Source organism: Mustela erminea, chromosome 12 (assembly GCF_009829155.1).
Source record: "Mustela erminea isolate mMusErm1 chromosome 12, mMusErm1.Pri, whole genome shotgun sequence".
Lineage (NCBI taxonomy): Eukaryota > Metazoa > Chordata > Mammalia > Carnivora > Mustelidae > Mustela > Mustela erminea.
This window is the reverse complement of record NC_045625.1, coordinates 31,849,774-31,871,367: the sequence shown is the minus strand read 5'-3', so window position 1 is coordinate 31,871,367 and position 21,594 is coordinate 31,849,774. Positions and strand designations below refer to the sequence as shown.

Genomic DNA, 21,594 nt, shown 5'->3' with positions numbered 1-21,594 from the left:
AGCTAATGGTGCTGGTGGGATTACAGTGACAACAGTTGACATTCATTAGAATTCTTTTGACTGATGACAATAAATAGGAACTATTAGGGCAGGTCTGCAGTCACTCTTGTCCAGAATCTACCAAGCTCATTCATTCATGCACATGTGCGTTACTTGTCCATCCATCCATCTGTCCATCCACCCATGCTCAGTTTTCACTTACCCCAGGCAAGGTCCCATGCTAGAGGAGTGGGTGAAGTTGGAAGATACATAAATGAAGCCAGAACATGATGTCTGGACCCCGAAAGGCTCATAAACCAGTGGGAGACACAGGCAAGTAAACAGATAATAACAGAGTAGTGAGAAATTGAAGCTTCCTGGGAAACTCACCCAGGGAGGATTTCTTGGCAAGATGGAGTGACTCATTTGTAGTCATCTAGAACAAGTGGGCCCTGAGGCCCAGCTTCCCAGTGTGGCTGAAGTGGACTTCCCTGGATGTCTTCAGGACCCCTAAGCCAAGTGTAGGGCAAGGGCAAGCTGGAGGAGGCAAGGGAAGTAGCTATGGCCATCCCCTCTGGAAGGCTTGGGCTCCTTCTGCTCAAGATAGGCTTTCCTTGGGGAATAGCTCCTTTGGAGGCCATCAGCTTACTCCTGGCTGCAGAACCCTCAGCCGACAAGCTCAGGCCCTTGGGCTGGGGCTCCCAAGCTTCCCTATATCTGCTTATCTCCAGCCTGGGCCCCCTTGGCCACCTCACTACAGGCCCTGAGGCCCTCCTGTTGTCAATCATTGGGATCTAGTCACTCAGGGGACTCAACATTCCATTGTCCTATCTAGGAAGTCACTAATTTGTAGCTCCTCACTGCCGGGCTGGATTCCTGCCCAATCCTATGCCTGGGTCCCAGCCCTGCAACAGACTTCTCCATTGCTGGGTATCTGCTCACATCTCCTTCTGCCTGGTTCTCCACCCCTGGCCTCTGTTCTGGCCTTGCGCCACAACCTCAGCCTCCACCAGCACTGTGTATGACAGGTATCACCAACCTGAGGGGGATGGTCCCTGGGAGGACTAGTCCAAACACACCTGCTGGCCTTTGCTGCAGAGTTTCTGGTTCATTAGGTCTGGAGGAGAGCCTGAGGATTTGTAACTCTGGGTTCCCAGGTGATGCTGCTGCTGCCGGCCCAGGAACCACACTTTGAGAACCTTTAGGGCCATGGGGGAGCAGATGGGCTGTGGGGCTTGAAGCCAGGCTCTCTGGGTTCAGATCTTGTCTCTGTCACTTACCATCTGTGCGAACCCATGCCTCTACACTTCAGTCTCCTCATCTATAGTCCAGGCTACCGTGAGCACCGAATGACCCAGTCCAGGTGCCACTGGCCCACAGTAAGCATTCAGCGAATGTGTTCGTTTCCCTGGCCCATATACTACAGTTGGGTTGCTTCAAACAACAGAAATGTCTTCTTGTAAAGTTCTGGAGGCAAGAAGTCCAAAATCAAAGTGTTGGTCGGGCCACTCCCCGTCTGGAGGCCCGAGGGAGGGTCCTTCCTGGCCTCCTCCAGCTTCTTTTTTTTTTTTATTTATTTTTTATTTATTTATTTATTTATTTATTTATTTTTTTATCTTTTTAAATTTTTTTTTTAAGATTTTATTTATTTATTTGACAGAGAGAAATCACAAGTAAGCAGAGAGGCAGGCAGAGAGAGGAGGAAGCAGGCTCCCTGTGGAGCAGAGAGCCCAATGCGGGGCTCGATCCCAGGACCCTGGGATCATGACCTGAGCCGAAGGCAGAGGCTTAACCCACTGAGCCACCCAGGTGCCCCCCTCCTCCAGCTTCTGCTGGCTGCTGGCATTCCTTGACTTGCGGCAGCCTCCCTCCAGGCTCTGCCTCCACGGTCACGGTGTCTCCCTTTCGTCTGTCCGACCTTCCCCCATGTGTCTCTTTGAAGGACACTTGTCATTGGATTTAAGGCACACCTGGATAATCTAGAATGATCTCTTCATCTCAAGATCCTTAAATACATCTGCCAATAAATTTAAATATATCTGCAAAAGACCTTTCTTCCAAATAAGGTCCCATTCACAGGTTCTGGGGACTAGGACGTGGACGAGCGCGTGCAGATATGTCTTTGGAGAGCCATCATTCCACCCACTGCAGTGAACGTGGTCATTATTATTATTATTATTATTTAGTTGTTGTTTCTTCCAACACCTGCAGTTAGGCCTGACCCCAGCTTCTTGCCCTGGGGTGTGTGGCGTGGGTATCGAGTGGGGTGCTAAGCCAGTTTCCAGGTTCCAGCTCCTCTGTGCTGGCCCATGGTACTCAAGTCATTCCCAGCCCGGGTCAGGGATTCTGCTTCTGAATTGACGCTGGCCGCGTCCATCGGATGGATTCAGAGCTGAGCACGCTCAGCAACCAGTACCTGTTTGGAGCCGTCTGTCCTTATAAATTGTTCCCTGTACCAGAGTAGGCTGTGCTTGACAAAACATTTTCCCACTCAGAGCCACCATGGCCCTCTCTGCAACCTAAGGAAGGAAGCAGTATCGTCCTACCTGCAGGTGAGAAGACTGAGACCCAGAGGAAGGAAAGCTTATGTCATTGATGATAATAGCAATTGCCCCAGCCAACGTGCTCGGCTAAATGTCTGCATTTGCTAGGGCCTCAGCTCAGCATTCTATATCTATTATCTACCTCAGGTTGTTCTCAAAATTCTTTCCTACAGTAGGTGACATTATTCCTATATTATGGATTCAGAGCCCAAGACTCAGAAAGGGGAAGTGTTTTGTCCAAAGTGGCACAGCTCTTAAATGCAAAGCTGAGATTTGAAGGCAGAGCTATCTTTCTCCCCAACACCGCTCTGCTTGGAGATCCTCGCAGCTCTGAAAATATGTCTGGTCAGCCAAGATAAGAGATGGGCTTCCCAGTGGCCAGCAGGACCGGAGTCTCCACCCTCCCGGATCTGCTCAGAAAATGAAGCCCAGGAGAGACGGTTGCTGGCTGGCAGCAAAGCCCTCTTCCTCGTAGCTGGTAGGGAGAAGCTGTGCTGATCCTAAGAGCAATGAGGAGGGGCTGTCAGGACAATGGGGATAAGAGGCAGATGGGCCCAAGATCCCTGAGGGCTAAACAGGGGGTGCTCCCTGGAGAGGGGAAGCCTTGGATTAAAGTGACATTCCTGGAAAGGAGGGGGTAGAAGAGACTCAGCTCCTCACATCTGACAGATGAAGGATTAAAGTCACCAGTTCTGGGACCTGATAGCTGTGTGCCCTTGGGCAAGTGATTTAACTGCTCTGTGCCTCTGTTCCCACATCTCTGTATTGGGAACCATAAGAGTGGGGGTTTTGTGAAGAACTCAGGGGCTGTGTTGGGGTACCGGGGTGACTTGGTGAAGTGTCTTGAGTCTTGATTTTGGCTCAGATCATGATTTCAGGGTCCCTATGTCGGCCTCCATGTCCAGTGTGGGGTCTACTTGAGATTCTCTCTCTCCCTCTGTCTTTGCTTCCCCTGCGCACACTCACTCTCCCTCTCTCTCAAATAAAGAAATAAAATCTTAAAAACGACAACAACAACAAAAAACAAAAGGAACTCAGGGGCTGTGAGTATCACCTCATGCGACTTCAGCAGACCAGGCCACGCTTGGGCCATCTGAATCAGAATCTGTGGGAGTGAGGCACGGGCCATAGTGTTTTTGGAAATCTCCCCTGTGACTCTGCTCTATAGCGAGAGCTGAGAGCCACCGCCGCGTGGGTGGAGCCCCCTGCACCCAGGACACAGTGAGGGCTCAATACACATGAGCCATCGTTACACACAAATGCACTCATAAGTTCCGGAAACTGGCCTTTGCGGGGCACCTACCTGTACCAGGCTCTGTGCCGAGCATCACCTGGACGGGTCGGCTGTTCTTATTCATCGATCAACCGTTTCTAGCACCGCTTCTAGGAAAATGAGTCAGTTGGGTTCGATGCTTTGTGAAGACATGCCCCAAACCTGACATTCTGAGAAGGTTTTGCTGACAAGGGGAAAAAGGCAGAAAATATACCCACATGAGAGAAACCGAAAGCCTCTGTGTAGGATGTAGGCAAAGATCTCCAAACCCTTCAAGAGGTAGCTGGAGAAGAAAGAGTGGGCTGTCGACTCTCCGTGGGCCCCTTCCCTTGCCGTGCTCCCTTGTGAACATCAGTGACGTCAAAGATTTTTGATGGTGGGCTTTTTTGTTGGTGGGTCGGTTTTTAGCTACTGAACCCCGTCTTCCAATGAGGCTGTGACTGGAACCGAATCCATGAAGCAGGAGTGGAGTCAGAGTTGCTTTGGGGTGAGCGTGCATATGATGGTAGGTGAGTGTGTGTGAATGTATGAGTGTGTGAGCGGACGAGTGTGCATGTGGTTTCGTGAGTGTGTACAGGGGACGAGTGTGGGCAAAGGTGCCAGAGTGTGTGTGTGTAGGACTAGAGGCGTCTGTGTGTGTGAGGGTGCTTGTGTGTGCACGTGAGCATCCGTGTGGTTGTGTGCGTGTGTGTTAGGGCCCTTGTAGGGCCTTCCCTAGGAAGGCAGGCCTTCCCCCCTTTCATCCCCTCCCCTGCACCCCCACCCCACCACTGGCAGCCTCCTCTGTGCACCCCCTCCCCGGAGCTCCACCCTGGCCCTTGGGAATGCCATTTGAAGCCCTCTGGTCCAGATGTCTACACTGACCCCGCCTGGCCTCCGGCTCTTGGTTTCTTGTCTCCATCTGGCGCCGAGCCTGGCAGTGTTCAGGATCTGTGTGTTGCCAGGTGCTTGCTCCTAGCAGGCTGCTGCGTGCTCCCCTCTGTGCCCCTCAGGTGCCCCCAACAGGCCTGGTCCCCTCCATGCTTGTTTTCTGTGAGTTTCCCTCACGATGCCCTGAGCCGAGCCCTCCAGATCTGCCTGCTGGGACCGATGACTCACTGCAGCTGATGTCATCCTTGGGACCCAAGGCCCTCCTCACACTCAATGAGTCTTTGTTCCCCAAATGGAAAAGGAAGGGCCATGCATCAAGAAGAGTTGACTAGAAAACTCTGCCCAGAGGCTCCCGCCGGCCCACACCTGCCGGCTCTCATGCGCCACCTGGTGCACGTGGCCACTGCGCTGGCTGGGTACCCAGGTTTCTAGAACAAATCCGGGGAATAGCCTCGCTGCAACAAGACATCAGGACCCACCGCTGCTTTCTGAGGCCTGCGTAGGGCTCTTGCTCGGGAGCTGACTTCTGCCTGAGCCAAGGGGTTAGAGTGTGTGTGTGTGTGTGTGTGTGTGTGTGAGAGAGAGAGAGAGAGAGTCTACAGGAGGCGGTAGTGAGCAGACCCGGGTCACAAAAGGAGGGAGTCCAGGCTAAACTCTTCACTTTCCTTACTTGTTGGGCCTACTTATCTAATGATACTAATTCTTCAATGGCTAAGAGTTGGAGGCTGGCTGGCGAGGATGTGGGAGGGCTGGGCCCAGAGTTGGTCCTGAGTTTTCAGACGTGCCAGCCATCCGCTAGGCACGGCCCCTCATGGTGTCATCCATTCTCACCATGACCCTGTGAGCGAGCTCTGTTGCTGTCCCTCCATACAGCTCAGAGGAGGGAAGTGGCTTTCCCAAGGCCATACATGGGTTAGTGGCCGACTCAGGACTCAAGCCCAGGTCTGCCTGATAGACAAGCCTGGGGTTGGGGGCGGGGGGTAACTCTTACCTGGGCCCGCCCCATGGGGGAGGGCATCACACTTACTCAGGCTAGACCCTGCAAGACACTGGGGTCCCCAGGGCGAGGCAGGAGGGGCAGACCTCTGTCTTTTAGAAAGCTCCCTGGGTGACCGTGATGTGTGGCTAGGACTGGAAACGTCATAACAGGCTGTACCACCCATTCTGATTCGGATCCTGACTTTGATCGTTTATTGATTGTCCTCATGGCCTTAGAGTGGTGATGAACTTCTCCAAGCCTTAGTTTTCTAACCTGTAAAATGGGGATGATAACTTTATCTGCCTCACAGAGAGTCTGTAGAAGATGAAATGATTCATGGGGAGCTCGTTACCGTGCCTGTCACGCAGCAAGCCCACGGTTAATCTTAGCTGCCGACATTCTTCTTGCTTGTCTTCATTCATAGGTCATTCTTGCCAGGCTCTGCTGGCACTGGGGACTGAGAGGGATCCCCACAGTCTATGCCCAGAAGCTTATGTGTCATCGTATCAGAGGGGGAAGGGGATGCATCAGCAGAAGGCAGAGAGATGAGGGTGTTTGGGTGGAGGGATGGGTGGGGACCATGGGGACATAGAGTAGAGGTGTGCAGCTGAACCCGGAGGAGTCCCACAGGCAGCCTGGGAGGGCGTGGCTTGTCATGGGCAGAGGCCCAGCATCAAGTCTTCAGTGCTGGTTCCTGCACTGGGGCTTCCAGTAGGCTGGGGCTCAATTTCCTCCTCTTTGAAAGGAGAGAATGATCATGCCTTGCTTCCCCTCCTAGGGTTGCTCAGGTGAGGGGATGCTCTGGTAGCCAGAGAGGGTGCTGGGTGGGGGACAACCTCACCTTTCTGCTGGGTGGGCGGGGCAGACAGGCCACAGTGCCCACACCTGGTCCGTCTCCACCCTCGGCCAGGCACCTTCAAAGCCATCCTTCTCTTGGTTTACGCCAAAGGCCTGAGAGGGCGAGAGAGAGAAAGAGAGGGAGGAGGGCTCACACAGTAACTTCATTGAGCATGAAAATTCCTATGCTATATATGAAAACCGGAAAAGGGAAGGAGGCGTTCTAAGTTTACATGTAGAAAAATGCTCTTCTGTAATTCAGAAAAATGAGGTCTTTGATTGTTGCCAAGCCCAGGTCTCCTTTCTAAGTTGATCCAGGATTTTTTTTCCTCCTGGCAGGAAAATGGTTCTTTTTCTAAGAAATGCATCGGGTGACAGGTTTTTGTAAGAACCTTTTGCATCTTTTTGCTGGGTGCAGATGGATCCCATGCAGTATGAATTCTGTTGTGTTCCTTTTCCTTGGGAAGGGACTCAGGTGGAGCTGGGAGCCTCTGCGGGCTCCAGACTGGGTGGGGCAATGCTTCCTTATAGGCCGAATTGTGACATTTTCCTGGGCACAGCGCTCCATGCCTCTGGCCAGGCTGTGCTGCCCAAAGATGAGGAAGTCTGTTGGGGAGGGCTGGGTTTGTCCTGCTCTCTGTTGGAGTCATTCCTTCCAGGCCTGAATGCTATGGGCTGGAGGAACGGACGGTGAAGAGTGGTTAGAGAAACTGGAAAAATAGATGGCAGACGAGAAGGACACAGGATTGGAGACTTGAAGACCTGGCAGGGGCCTCTGGAAACCATCATCCTGAGGCTCAGAGAAGACAAGGGATTGCTCAAGATCATACATTGAGCTAGTGAGAGTCTGCCTCCCAGGCTGGCCCTTTCCCCCACCCGCTGCTTCTGAGAGGCCATGATGCAAAAAGTCAAGGCCGACTTGTGTGTGGTCCCAGAGTGCGGAGAAGGGCTCAGCCCGGCGGGGGCGCAAGCTAAGGGAGACCGCCTCGGTCTATCAGGAGAAAGAGGCCTGAAGACTGAAAACTGTCCAGCAGTGGTCAGGGTTCTCAGGAGAGGGACCTAACTCCCCAACAGTGGACATAGGCACACACAAGCCTTACACATGGCCTTTTGGTCATTATGTGGTAGAGGAAATTCCTCTTCCAGATGGTGAGCTGTGCTCTTCCCACTTAGAGTCTGTGTCTTGCTGCCCTCCCTGCTTCCTGTCTCTGGGGGGAAGTGAGAGGAAGGGAAGCCATGGGCCAGGAGGTCTGATCTGATAACCCAGAGTCCTCAGGGGCCATGTCCCTATAGGGGTATCCAGAGGGAAGGGAAAGAGCAGTCATGAGAAGATGAAGAATGTCTCCTTCCTAGGCAGGGTGGCCTGAGAAGGAGCAAGAGGGGGATACTTGGTTCTCCGAGGCTCCGCAGTTTATGCTGCTGGAGCAAAAGAGGTATTGGGGAACTCCTCTCTCCCCAGAGCCCGAGTGCAGAGGGGCCCTGCTGGGGCTCCCGGGGTAGATACCCCCACTCTACCTGTACTCCCTCAGCCTATTGGCTCTAGCTCCAGGAACATAGGGTCTTCTGGACCCCTTGAGCCCTGTCTCCAGTGGAATACACCGACCAGCTTGAAGGAATCCTGGGTTTCATTTAAGCTGATGAAAGTGTCCTATGGGTCTTCACAGCCACAGGTGGGAATGAGAGATGTGGGTGCCACCTTTTGCTTTCCCAGGCAGCCAGAACAAGAAAAGTGAAAAGAATAGGAGGTAGGCATCTAAGTTTTGAGCCTGACTTGGCTGCAGAAACCAGCATGACCTCAAGTCTGCCCTCTGGGGACCCTCCCAGACCTTTGACCCTCCAGACCGTTGGTTGTGTTTTTGCGATCTCCGTCCTCCCAGTTTCTCCAGGCACAGGATATGTCCCTCCCAATTGTATGTAGCCTGGGGAAGCCTTCCTTGGGTTTCACGGAGGCGCAGTTCTGCCTGCGGCCACCAGGGGCCGCTGCCTTGCACCGTCCTGGGGTGTCCTCAGCCTCCCTCCTTGTCTGGCTTCTCTGCAGCCCTAGTTGACCTAGAGCCAGAGGAACGCTCCTTAGCTCCTTCCGGCCTTAAATGCTAACAAGCACGAGCACTGGGCGCAGGTCCCAGATGATCATCTGTGAGATGGAGCTTAGCGAAGCCAAATACAGTTCCCTAGGGAGGCAAAGCTCCAAAGCCCAGACTAGCCCTAGGCACTGCCTCCTCACCCCACAGATGGAAGGGCTGAACCAGCCCATTACATAGAAGGAGAAACCAAGGTTTGACTGGGGAACAGAGATGCCAGATGTCCTGGAGTCTGTGGCTGCGGAGAGGAGAGGGAAAGGTTCCTATGCTTCACTTCCTCTGGCCAGGTTGCTGTCGCCTCTGTGGAATGAAAACCTGAACCCTGCCCTGTTTGTTTCTTCATCACTAGGAATCTGCCCTGGTTTCCATGGAAACTGGCTTTGGACCCCTGGGAGGAAAGTTGCACCCTGCTGTGACTGTTCAGATTTTCCTCTGCCTGGTCCATCTCTAGAACCATCTGATGCCTCCTCCCTGTGCCCTTGGGAGGGGCCGCCCAGAGCTGTGCTCAGGAGCCTGAGCCAAAGACTTGTCCCCTTTCATCAGGCCACGGCACTAAGTGCCTGCTCTGTGCCCAGACCTGATCTGAGTGTTTAGAGCGGGGATTGAAGCCGCAGCTCTGTGTATGGGGTGGGAGGAGAGCTCGGGTGTCTTGGAGTGCCTCTGAGCAAGGGCAGGAAGTGGGAGGGTGGGGCTCTTCTTAGATGGCTCTGAGAAGATGGGAATAGAAGGAACAGCTTGAGCAGAGACAGAGATGGGGCTGAGGGGGCAGATGAAGAGATGAAGCAGAGGGTGTCTTCCCTAGAATTTTGACTTGATCCTACAGGCACTAGGGAGCCATGGAATGCTTTAGAGCTTGTAAGTAGCATGAATGGATAACTGCTAACTAAGACACCTAGATCATGAGTTTCTTGAGTGCCTGCATTCTAGATTCAGCATCATATCCCTAGTGGCACACAAGCAGAATGTGGGGACTTTATAAATGTTATCAATTCTTGGATTGAAAAAGTGGGTTGAGAAATCTCCATTGGAGATGAAACTATTGTTATGCATTAAGGAAGTGAGAGAAGAAGACTGAAGTCAGAGTCAGCCCCAGGAGGTATTTGGAAGGCAATGAGGATACCTAGACTATGTTTATATGGTAAGGCTCCACGAGTCCATCTCGTCTAACTCCTTGATGTACATATGGAGAAACTGAGGTCAGGGATGGAGAAAGCTTGCCCAAGGGCACAGATGGAGTCAGTGGCAGAGCTGGGCTCAACTGAGGAGTCCTGCATTCCCTCCCTCACCACACCCCCCTGATCCCTGGCCTCTTTCATGGCCCTATGGCTATGTCCATGCCTGGAGGGCTCCCTGGGCCTGCAGACCTAGCATTGGGGGAATGGGAGGGAGCTTGGATCTCCAGGTGATGGACGAGCATGCAGTGAGGTCCTTGTTAGATGTGGAGCCTGAGCCTGATCTCACGTACCTTCCCTGGGGCCTCAGATTCTGAGCCTGGCACTTCCTGTGCGCTAAGTATTTTAGATAAATAATTTCACTCAAGTTAGACAGCTTCCTCTGAGAATAGATGTTATTATCTGTGGAGAAGTGTGGCCCCTTCCCATGAAGGGCCCCCAAAGTTCTTGAGGCCAGAGAGTTCCAGAGTTCCAGGATCAGTCCCTGTCAGACTGCCCCCTCCGATCTAGCCCGCCCCCCACCCCGGGATGGTGGGATGTCTTCCCACCAGCTGTGATCCCCACCCTCCCGCTTTCTCCCCAGTGCAGAGCCATCCCAGGACAAGCCTATGGACCAAGTTGCCGGGCCTATTTGTCTTGGCTCCCTGGCTTCTCTCCCCTCCCTGGTGGCCGCCTGAGCAGGTGGCCCTCCTGCAGAAGCCAAGGGGAAATGAGCCAGCAGGCCCAGGCGCAGCCCTGAGCACGGGTCACTCCAGGCCAGGGGTCACTCTCCACCACGCCGTGCCGCCGCGGGATACCGCGTTTGGAGGGAGGTTGGGGTTGCTGAGAGCAGAGCTGGGCTGACCTGGGCTTCCTGCAGATTGCAGCTTGGCTCGCTCTGTGGCCAGCCCAGTGGAAACAAGGCTTGTGGCCAGGCTCCTGCACACTTGTCTTCCCTCGCACAGCTGGGGCCTCGGCGGCAGGAGGGCAGGGGGCGGCTAGGGAGGGTCCTCTTTGCAGACTTTGCTTTTTGCTAAGTTTATACCTTTCAGTCAAGTAGAACACAAGTCACTACCATTTGCTGAGCCCGGGCACTTCCCACCCTTCGTTTCATTGGCTCCCCACACATGAGATGAACCGAATGTCCCCACGTCCCCGCTAAGTCATCCACCCAAAGGCTGCCCACTTGGTAAATGGAAAAGTCTGGATCCCAACCCAGCTCTGCCCAATGCCAAGAATTCTCCTCCACAGGTGGCTTCCTCTGCCCACTCTCCAGATGGCCAACCCATCACCAGTGCCCGGAGGGGCTGGGACAGCGGGGCAGAGTCACACCTCCCCTCTGTCCCTCTTTGCCTGCTGCTCAGCTGCTACTTCCTGGCTGTGGCTTTATAGTCACAGAGCTTTATCCCTGGCCATTCATTTTCCTATCTATAAAACCAGGAGGTTGGAGAGATTTATGATTTTCTTTTTTTTTTTAAAGCAGGATTCTTTGGGGACTACAGGATTCCCAGAATTGCCACGTGGAAGCCTGGGCTGCACTGGCCATGGCAGCGCTGGGCTGGTTTAAGCAGGATTCCTGGCCTCTCTGCCTCTAGCCCCAGGTCCTCTGAGCCCCCACTTGTCCCTGAAACCGTGAGGACACCACTTGGAAACAAACCACTGGCTGAATGAGAGCTTGGCCTATTTCCTCCCGTGGAAGGGCACGTTTTTTTCCCAAGCTGGGGCGGCCCACCGGCAAGGGGCTTCCCTCTTCTTCTCAGGAGGGGGGAGATTGGAACAGGAGGCCCAGCTTCACACTGGATCCGGGAAGAAGAAAGCAGGGCTGTCAGCAGGGTGCTGGTGGTTCTGTTTTGCTTTATCTTTAAACCTGGAGGGGAGAAAAGAAATCCCAGTGGGGTGTCCGTTTCTTTTCTTTTCACTCTTTCTCTCCCCTTTCTTTCCATACAGAGACAGGCCATATCGGAGTGAGGACAAGCAAAGAAAGAGGGTTTTATAATTTCTAAAAGGGGATGGAAGGAGTTAATGTCTTTAAAATATGTAAATGTCTCTTGCACACCATGTATATGGTATAAAAGTTCTAAAAGTACAAAAGAGTATCTAGAGAAAAGAAAGTCTCTTGTCTCAACCCCCCCACCCCCAACCACCGCCACCAGCTCCCTTCCCTGGAGACCATCTCTAGTCCCGGTTTCTGGTTTCTTACGTATCCTTCTAGAGATATTCTAATATATATTTAAAAATATATCATATATATTTATATCATTTATATATGAAATACATATTAATATATGTATTTCTAGCTCATAGTGATTCTGTTCTGCACTTCTTTTTTGGACTGTTTTTACTTTTTTTTTTTTTAAAGATTTTATTTATTTATTCGACAGAGAGAGATCACAGGTAGATAGAGAGAGAGGGAAGCAGGCTCCCTGCTGAGCAGAGAGCCCAATGCGGGACTCGATCCCAGGACCCTGAGATCATGGCCTGAGCTGAAGGCAGCGACTTAAGCCACTGAGCCACCCAGGCGCCCCTGGACTGTTTTTCCTTAATACATCTTGTTGATTGTTACGTATCAATACCTAAGGAGTCAACTCTTTTTAAAATTATTATTTATTTAAAGCCATTTATTTATTTATTTATTTAACCATTCCCAAAGATGGACAGTTAGAAGCATTTTCAACAATGCTGCAGTGAATATTCTCATACATGCTTTAGATTTCACATATGTGACTTTATCTGTTAGAGAATCCATGGAAGTGTAATTCCTGGATCAAAGAGCCCGTGTACACTTGAAATTTTGATTTATATTGTCAAAGAGCCTCCCACAGACTAGTGCGTGTGGCCCCACCAGCAACCCATGACACAGCGTACTATTTGATGTTCTGATGTGTGCCAGTCTGAGAGGGAAATGGGTGTCTTTTCATTGCCTTAACTTGTATGTCTCTCCTGAGGGAGTTGGAGTATCTTTTCATATATTTAAGAGCCATTTTAATTTTTTTTTTATAGTGGAAAGAATTTCCCTGTTTTTCTTCCATTTTTCCATGGGGCTGTTGCTTTCCTGTTTTTGTACATAAGGTGACTAGTTTGTCTGTACTAAATGTAGCAAATATTTTTGTCCAGTTTGGTATTCTATTTGACACTAGTTTGGGAATTTTTGTTGCTAGGCAGAACTTGAAGAATTTCGGTGCAGTTAAATTTAACCAGATTTATCAATCTTTTCATGTATGCCTTCTGGGGTTTCTCATACTTAAAATTAATTCCTGTTTTAATGCAAGTTGCAAACTGGAGAGGAAAAGCATTGGATGGAGAATCGGCTCTGAGTTCCTAGCCAGCAGTCCCCTTCTTCTTTTAATCTCACTTTCACCCCTTTGTAAAATGAGGGGGTTGACTTGAGTTCTGCGTTCATTTATTTGTTTGTTCGTTCATTCATTCGTCAGGACTAGGCTGAATCCTGGGAACCCAGAGATGAGTGGTGTAGTCCCTGTCTTAGCTTAATGGAGAGAGAGAGACAAGTGGCCCAGCAGTGACATGCAATGAGCCGAGGGCAATGACGGATGATCCCAGTGTGGGCTGAGAGGGCGTCTAATGCAGCCTCCAGAGGAGAGGAGGGTGGGGGTGCAGGAGGTGAAACAAATGATTTCAGGGGAAGCAAGGCCAGGGTTGGGTCTTAAAGGAGATCTTCTGGCAAAGTAACTGGTTGGAGTGAGATGGGGTGGGCGACAGAGGGAAGCACACTTGCTGTTTGGTGGGGAGGACCTGCCACAGCGTGGGGCACTCCCAGGCCTGCGTCAGGGCTTGCTGGGGAGCAGGGAGCACAGCTGGGTCTGGACCACCAAGTCTTCTCAAGCCAGGAGGTGGCAGGCATCCCCCAACCCCAATGCTGACTGCAGACCCAGAGCCCTGGGCTAGGCGGCCGGAGACTACTCAGCAGAGCACCGACATGATCAGATTTGCTCTTTTGTTGAAGATGGGTAATTGTTTTTGCTAAAATGTTGTGAAATATTTTCCATGACATGGTTTATAAACAATACTACAATGAATATTTTTACATATTGCTTAGTCTCAGAAATAAACATTATTGCTAGAGTTGAAAAGCCCCACAGACTGCTCCCTTGGGTCATCTCCCTACCTCCCCCTGAGTGCTGGTGAGAGTGTGCTGCTGGTGGGCACAGCAGCATCTGAAATGTTCTTACCACCAAAACAGAGGTGATAGTTACTGTGATGTTGAGGGAGGTGTTAGCTAAAGCTGGGGGTAATCATATTGCAATACAGCAGTATATCAGATCAACAGGTTGTATATCTTAAACTTATACAATGCTATATATCACTTATGTCCCAATGCAAAAAAAAAAAAAAAAATCAGCACAGGTGCTTCGGAGGCCATTGTAGCAGCATTCAGTGAATTTGCAGATGTCTAGTCCCACAGCATCCAATCATCCCCCCAACCCCACCCCCACCAGGTAAGCACCAGGAGATGTGGGTAAGAAGTCTGCAGTCGTGTTTTGAATAGCGGTGAATACTTCCCTTCCCATCAACAGGAAAGTGAGCCAGTCTGTACGGCTTATGGATGCTGTAGGGGACTGTTGGGACAGTGTAAGATCCAGAGCCAAATGCATCAACAAAGATCAACCTTCAAAATACAGTGTTGGGTGGGGCTATAAAAGGGTCAGAGGAGTCCACATGGCAAACCAAACAGTGCTGCTTGGGTTAGAGACACTAGACACTGGGTTAGAGACATGCGCAGTGGTGGCACAGTCTGTCCCCAGCACGTCTGTGCTCAGGTAGCAGACAGACAAAGGACATGCATGGGAATAGGCATGCCATGGGCTTCAGAGAGGCTGCCTTCGGGGGCATGGCCAGGGGAAGAGGACTGGAGAGTGTCTGAGGGCTTCTCCCGGGTCAGTACTGTCTCCAGCAGAGGGGTGGACCCAGATCTGTTCTTCATCAGATTCTTTTGAAATTATTTAAATAATATAGTCTATTTAATTCAGTATTTCCCCAAATTATCATTTCCTTTTATAATCCATATACACGTGATTGATGAGATATCTTACATTCTTTTGTCCAAATGAAGTCTTCGAAATCCGGTTCACATGTTACTCTTGCAACCCAGGTCAGTTGGGACGACCCACTGGAGTCACCATCTCTCTCTCCTCCATACTCCAGGGAAGTTTGAGTTCCTGGGTCACCCAGAATTCAGTTGCATCCTCGTGCTGCTCAAGGGTCATTGGCATGGCAAGCCGACAAGGTGCAGCTCCCCCCCAAGCCTCTGGGAGGGAACCCTTGTCTGAAGAGACTGAGGCAGGGAACCAACCTGAGGTCAGACCAGTCATGGCTTGAAAACTTGTGCCATTTACCGTGTCACCTCAGGGAGTGACTCCGTCTTCCCAAGCCCTGGTTCTTCATCTGTAGGATGGGAAAATGGCAGATGACCCCGGGCCTGCAGTGAGGACGAAGGAAAATCACGTATGAAAAACCTGGTTAACTTTATTCTGTATAGGGAGCTCAGGGAACACTGAGGCAGGGTGTCCAGGACCCCATCTTGGCCTCCCTCTCCTTGTCAGCACAGTGCAGTTGATGACCCCTGTCCGGCAACCTCTTGGGCTTACTGAGTAGATGTCATTGAAGGAAAGAGTAGTGGATGGTTATTGTGTCACTGCCGTATTTACCAGGACCACACAGATGGCCTCCTTTAATCAATTTCGTGGGGCCCATATCACAGAAGGACACACAGCCGTGGGGCAGTGAAATGAGTCACCAGCTAATTAGTTGTCCACACAGACGGGCAAGTTGGTAGACTGAAAGGCAGGCTGTTTGTCAGATGGGGCTTTACTCATAGTCCTTGAATGGCGTGGGTCTTCTCTGGACACAAACCCTGCGGTCACTCAGGCTCTCAGGGTCCTCTAGCCTTTGGCCGTAGCCCAGGCAGTCACCAGATGTCTGCTCTGCTCCTTGGTCTCTGAAGAAGTACCCTGCTTGATTCTGACCCTCACTCACTCTAGGCCTCCTCCTTGGGCTGTGTCCTCAGGATCTGGCTTCACTTCTGAGGGCAAGGTGTCCTGTGTGTTCATTGTCCTTTCTGGGGGGGGGGTCCTCTCTGCCAGGGTCCTGGCCACCTATCCCTGAGACCTGCCTTCCTCTCTCACTGCTGGGACCCTGGCATCTCCTTCGGAATGGGTGCCCATCACTGCAAGTCAGTTTAAAGCCTGCTCCCAGGGCATCAGTGTTGGACAGATTAAGGCTTCCGAGCCTGAGGGCCTTCCCAGACCACCACAGTGGAGCCCTAGGATTTCAGCCAGATAAGAGCTCTGACTCTGGGGTCAGACACTCTGGCTTTGAACCAGGGCAAATTTCTTAACTTTTCCCTGAAGTAGAATGAGGCTAAGGGTACAGAGTTGTTGTGAGGATTAGATGAGCTAAAGTATGTGAAGAGTTTAGAGCTGGGATCTGCACAGAAGAACTCAGGGAATGTCCATCACGATGATGATGTGAATTTCAACTGCCTTAGATCTAGAAACACTTCCCCTTGTCCCAGTTTTTCCCCATCCCCTGGGGCACTTCAATAGTAGACCTCATTCAAAACAAACAAAACAAACCTACCCAGTTTTACAGAAAGAAATGAGGAACAATCTGTAAATTGACGGTAGAACGTTACATAGTCTGCGAATATTCCAGGACATTGACGGGAGAATGTTCCATAGTCTGCGAATATTCCAGGACATACTTAAAAATGTTTCCCAAACTGCAGGTCAGGACTTCTTAGTGGGTGATGAAATCAATTTAGTGGATTGTTGCCAGCATGCTTTTAAAGATTCTATTCATTTATTTGAGGGGAGTGGACAGAGGGAGAGGGAAGAAATCTCAAGCAGACTCCCCACGGAGCATGGACTCCAACTTGGGACTCGATCTCATGATGTTGAGATCATGACCTGAGCCCAAACCAAGAGTCTGACACTTGACCGACTGAGCCAACCAGGGACCCCTCCAGCATGCTTTTAATAAAATAAAAGAGGCGAAGAATTCCCAAAAGGAAAATATCAGAGTGCCTGATGAGTATTGAAAGTAATAACGTTTTAGGAAACATTGTTTCGGTGTTACAGGTGCATGTTTATCGTAACTTGCGTGTTGGGTTGCAATATAAATGCATTTCTTATGGTGGGTCATTGTTGAAAAAGCTTGAAAACCAGCAATTACGGAACTACAGTGAGGTTTCTGAGGGATCTCCTTCCACTTGGGACTTTCTCTTTCTTCCCCATTTCCAAGTTTAGTAGAATATATGTGTGAGCCATGCCCTCTGTTTCGCCCCCCTGCAGAGTTGGCTTCCCAGGGCCACCTGGACCTCACGGAGCTCATCGGTGTCCCGCTGCCCTCATCTGTGTCCTTCGTCACTGGCTACGGTGGCTTCCCAGCCTACAGCTTCGGGCCTGGTGCCAACGTCGGCCGCCCGGCCAGGACCCTCATCCCACCCACCTTCATCAGGGACTTTGCCATCAGTGTCACGGTGAAGCCCAGCAGCGACAATGGCGGCGTGCTCTTTGCCATCACTGATGCCTTCCAGAAGATCATCTACCTGGGCCTGCGGCTCTCCGGCATAGAGGATGGCCGCCAGCGGGTCATCCTCTACTACACGGAGCCAGGCTCCCACGTGTCCCACGAGGCTGCTGCCTTCCCGGTGCCCGTGATGACCCACAGGTGGAACCGCTTTTCCGTGATCGTCCAGGGCGAGGAAGTGGCCCTCCTCATGGACTGCGAGGAACAAGGCCACATCCTCTTCCAGCGGTCTTCCCGGCCGTTGGCTTTTGAGCCCAGTGCGGGAATCTTCGTGGGCAATGCAGGAGCCACAGGGCTGGAGAGATTCACCGTGAGTCTAAGCCCTGCACAGACCGGGGAGGCCCCAGACGCCAACAGGGAACCCAAGCAAACGTTCTTACTGTTTTGTTCTTAAAGCCTCAGAGAGGCATGTGTGTGCGGTGGCAGGAGCGCTAGTCCTGGGACCCCAACCCTAGATTCCAGTCCTGTTTTCATTTTAGCCTGGTGATGTTAGAGCGTGGATCCTCCAATTCTCTCTGGGTCTTCTTATCTGGGCACGATGATAAGCAAACCTACGCCATGGAGTGGTAGACTCAAGTGGGATGGTCTGAGTAAAAGCTTTTTGTGCATTTTAAGACATGATAAAAAAAGGAAGGTTTATTTATTCAGCAATTTTTTTTTTGTTACCTTTGGAGAGGAGTGTCATGTACATTTAAGTAATTTCTGTGAAGGTGGAGAAAGCTAGAATGCCAGCAGGAGAGGTAGCTTTTCTCTCTCCATTTGGACAATGTGTTCTGAAAAAAATAAGCCGAAAATTAACTTTCCTGTCAAAACAGGCTTTTAGGAATAAGCCATTCTAAAAAAATCTCTAAGTAGTTACGCATCTAGTCAGCACACCTGCTTACTGATTCCTTGGCTGAGTGATACAGGGTGGTACCAGGGGGTCAGAGTTTGGGTTTACTTGTAGGACAGCGGGACAGCGGGACAGTAGGACAGCAGGAGACCGTCAGGGAGTCTGAAGAAGTGAAAATCCAGTTACAGTTTTTCCACACTCACTTTGGGATTATCATGGACAACGGACTGTCAGGGGTGGAGAGAGGAGGTGGGGGTGGAGGCCGGGAGGCTGGCTGGCCGCTCTTCTTCTCATGAGGCCTGCCCGCCAAGGAGCTTCGACACTTTCTGGAAGAGGGGAGATGGGCATCCCAGGGCCTGCCACATGTAGCCTGGGGACCTGAGACCAGGTAGGAGGCTGCTGGGAGTCTGTACCTTGAACACAGTAGCCTTCAGGGGCTTCTCCAGCTAGCAGAGCTCATCTTACATCGGCCGAACCAGGACCCCCGCCCCCAAAGGAGAGTGGGCCAAGAGGTGGCTTGTTCCGTTGTCATGGCTCCAGGCAGTGCATTCTCACACCTGTCTTCTCACTTGGTGGCCTGGGCTCCGTTGCAAGAACAGTCATGCTTGCCACTCGTGCTCGTGCCGTGGACAAACAGATGGTGTCTTCTGACCCTGTGCTCTTCCCCTAGGGCTCCATACAGCAGCTCACCATCCACCCTGACCCCAGGATCCCTGAGGAGCTGTGTGAGTCTGAAGAGTCTTCGGTGAGCCCCCATCCTCCCTACCCCCCACCTCCAGCCTCCGGTCGGCCAGGGAGGGCTGGACGCCCAGGCAATTCCTCTTTCCCAACGTCACTGAGTCTCTAAAATCCCTCAACGTGTCAAGTGCTGCCTCAATTCCTATTTTGGGCTTTTTGGCTTTATTTTTTTTAAAAGCTTCAGCCATCTCTTTTGTGGGGGGTGGGGGGGTTGGGGGTGGGTTGCCTTTCTTCTAAGGTGTTAGGTTCTCCGGTGGCTGTGGCAGTCTGTGGCCTGGTTTCCAGACTTCCTGCCAAGAAAGGGTGTCAGGAGTCTAAAATCGAAGTTAAAACTCTAAGACATGAGTGTAAATTCCTATAAAAATGAGCCTAAATTTAGCTTTTATGCTTGGCAAATGAATCCGTTCCTAAGTTGGGGATGGAGCGGTAGGCAGGGAAAACGACGGGTCCTTCCGTGCCCCCCTTCCCTTCTGCCTCCCTCCCTTCCCCCAGGATCTACTGAGTCCCTGCTAGGTGACAGTCCTGGGGGATGCTGGAAATACCGAGATACGCTGGCAGCTGTCTCCGTCGTAAAGCTGCTCACGCACACTTCCGTGCCCAGATGCAGTGACAGAACCATGGGGTGACCTACGTGGTCCTCAAACCCAAGCTCTCTAGGTTGGGTGGGGGGCATGAAGGTGAAAGAAGAGGGACCAGAGTAGGCAAGGGAGGAGCTGATACCTGACCAATGACAAGCAAGTATCCTCCGGATGAGAAAGAAAAGGCGTTTCAGGCAGAAGCCTCAGATTGATGCAAAAAGTCAGAAGCGAGCACAGCGTGCCATATTTCTAGAACCTCTGTTTCTCTTTGGGGGGTGTCAACCCCAAAGCAAAGCAGAAGTTGATTTCATTCATTTAGAAAAAAATGCTGCCCATTTAGTGGGGAAACCCTTCAGAGGTGGAATTTGGCTCTGTAAGAATGTTGGCTCTCCCCGAGGCCATGATCCTGGCCTGACATTCCTGTGAAGCTGGGAGAAGGGAGCCCTTACGTATATGCATTCCCTTCTCTCTGCGTTGCTGTTGGTACTGGAAGAGTAGAAGCTGTCTGAGAGTCCAAGAATAGGGTATTCGTTACAAAATGATGGCCTCAGGCTCATCGGCTGACATCAGGCGGCTCATTATGAAGACAAGGTAGCAATGGGAAGACATTCTCCAAATGTCATGGTTCTCCAGCGTAACATTTGTGTGACAGCCATGCAAATGGGAGTCCCTTTGGCAGAGGTTGAAGGGACCTGGACACAATGAAAGGAGGTATATTAGACTGTATATTGACTAGGTTTTTGTCCGTGTGAGCAATAAAATATGGAAGGAACAGTGAAAAGAATAGCGACTATATATGTGCTCGCTCTCAATTCCTCTCTCTCCATCTCTTTCTCTCTTTCTCACACGCACACACACAATCACACAAGCGTGCATGCACACAGTTTCTCCAAAGGAGTGACCGTCTGTGACTTGCCCTCTGCTGGTATCGTTTGTCTCCACACAGGCGTCAGGAGAGGCCAGCGGGCTTCAGGAGACAGAGGGAGTCGCTGAGATCTTGGAAGCGGTCACCTACACTCAAGCCCCGGTGAGTACTCAAGCTGCGCCGTACCTTCTCCGCCAGCTCTTAGGGGCCCAGAGTCAATGGAGCGTGCCCGGGCCTGACATCTCTGTTCTCAGATCTGTGGCTTCAATTGTGGGCTTACCTGGGGAGGCCAGGAAAGTCCTGGCCCAGGGTATTTGGCCACAGCCCCAGTGCCCTGGAATGTCCGTATCTCCTGGCCACCATGTGCCATGGCCACAAGAGTACTGTCCAAAGGTAAATGTTGTGCTCTTGTGCCTCCCGGCTCTGTGAGCTGAGGTAGCATACTCAGCTTCTCTGGGCCTCTACGCCTCTTCCACAAAATGCTATTCAGAGTCCCATCTCGAGGATGTGTTAGGAGGGTCAGAGGAAGCAGTGCAGGGTCAGGGCCTGGTGTCAGGCACGAGGGAAGTGGCCCTAAATGGTGGCTGGCATCACATTTGTTCCGGGCTCTGGGCTCTGGGCTCTGAGAAAGAAGGCAGGGCCCCCTCTCCTGGGACATGCAGAGCCTTCCCAGGAGCTCCCTTCTGCTCCCATGGGAAAGGCACCATCCTTGCAGTGACTGGGGCCTCCTCCCTCCTGGGAATGTACTCTGTGGCCCAGACGAGGAAGTGGTTTTGAAAGTACTGAGTCAGACGGTGGGGGCAGCAGGAGCCTATTTTAATGAAAACAGCCAGCAGGGTCTGACTCATTGAACACAGAAGCCCAGAAATCTCCTTGACCAGGCTGGCACATTCTATAGACTCATCTCTGATAAAAGAAAGCAAGGGATTAAGGCAGAGGCTATAGATTATAGACTTTTGGTGACAGAGGTTTGGGTGGGACAGAATGGAACTGTAGTCCCTTAGTGCAGGGGGTGGTGCATAAAGTTCTCCTCTTTCTGTCCAGAGGTATATGGGAGACTGCCCTTTGTACAGATGGGTAGACTGAGGCCCAGACAGGGGATGAGACTGCCCCTTGGGTGTCTGGGCAGAGTTGAGGCTAGAGCATGGGCCCCCTGATGCCCCATCCAGTTCTCAGGCCACAGCCCTGTGCTTCTGGCCCGGGCGGTGTTGTCAAGTTTCATCCCTAGGACTACAGCCAGCTCTAGGGCAGCAAGGGCAGAGGAGGCAAGGGTCCGAGGTGGCCTGCGCGGTGATGGTGATGGTGGCTGCTCTGGGCAAGGTT

At 51.6% G+C, this 21,594-nt stretch overlaps 1 protein-coding gene across 1 annotated transcript in view; it reads left to right on the top strand.

The window, feature by feature from the left end:
• COL15A1 (collagen type XV alpha 1 chain) overlaps positions 1–21,594 on the top strand; it is a 103,247-nt gene that overhangs the window by 19,847 nt on the left and 61,806 nt on the right. Inside the window, exons 3-5 of the mRNA XM_032307715.1 lie at positions 17,021–17,568; positions 18,761–18,835; positions 20,353–20,433. Of these exons, the coding sequence (XP_032163606.1) occupies positions 17,021–17,568; positions 18,761–18,835; positions 20,353–20,433 (704 nt within the window). The remainder of the gene's footprint in view (positions 1–17,020; positions 17,569–18,760; positions 18,836–20,352; positions 20,434–21,594) is intronic.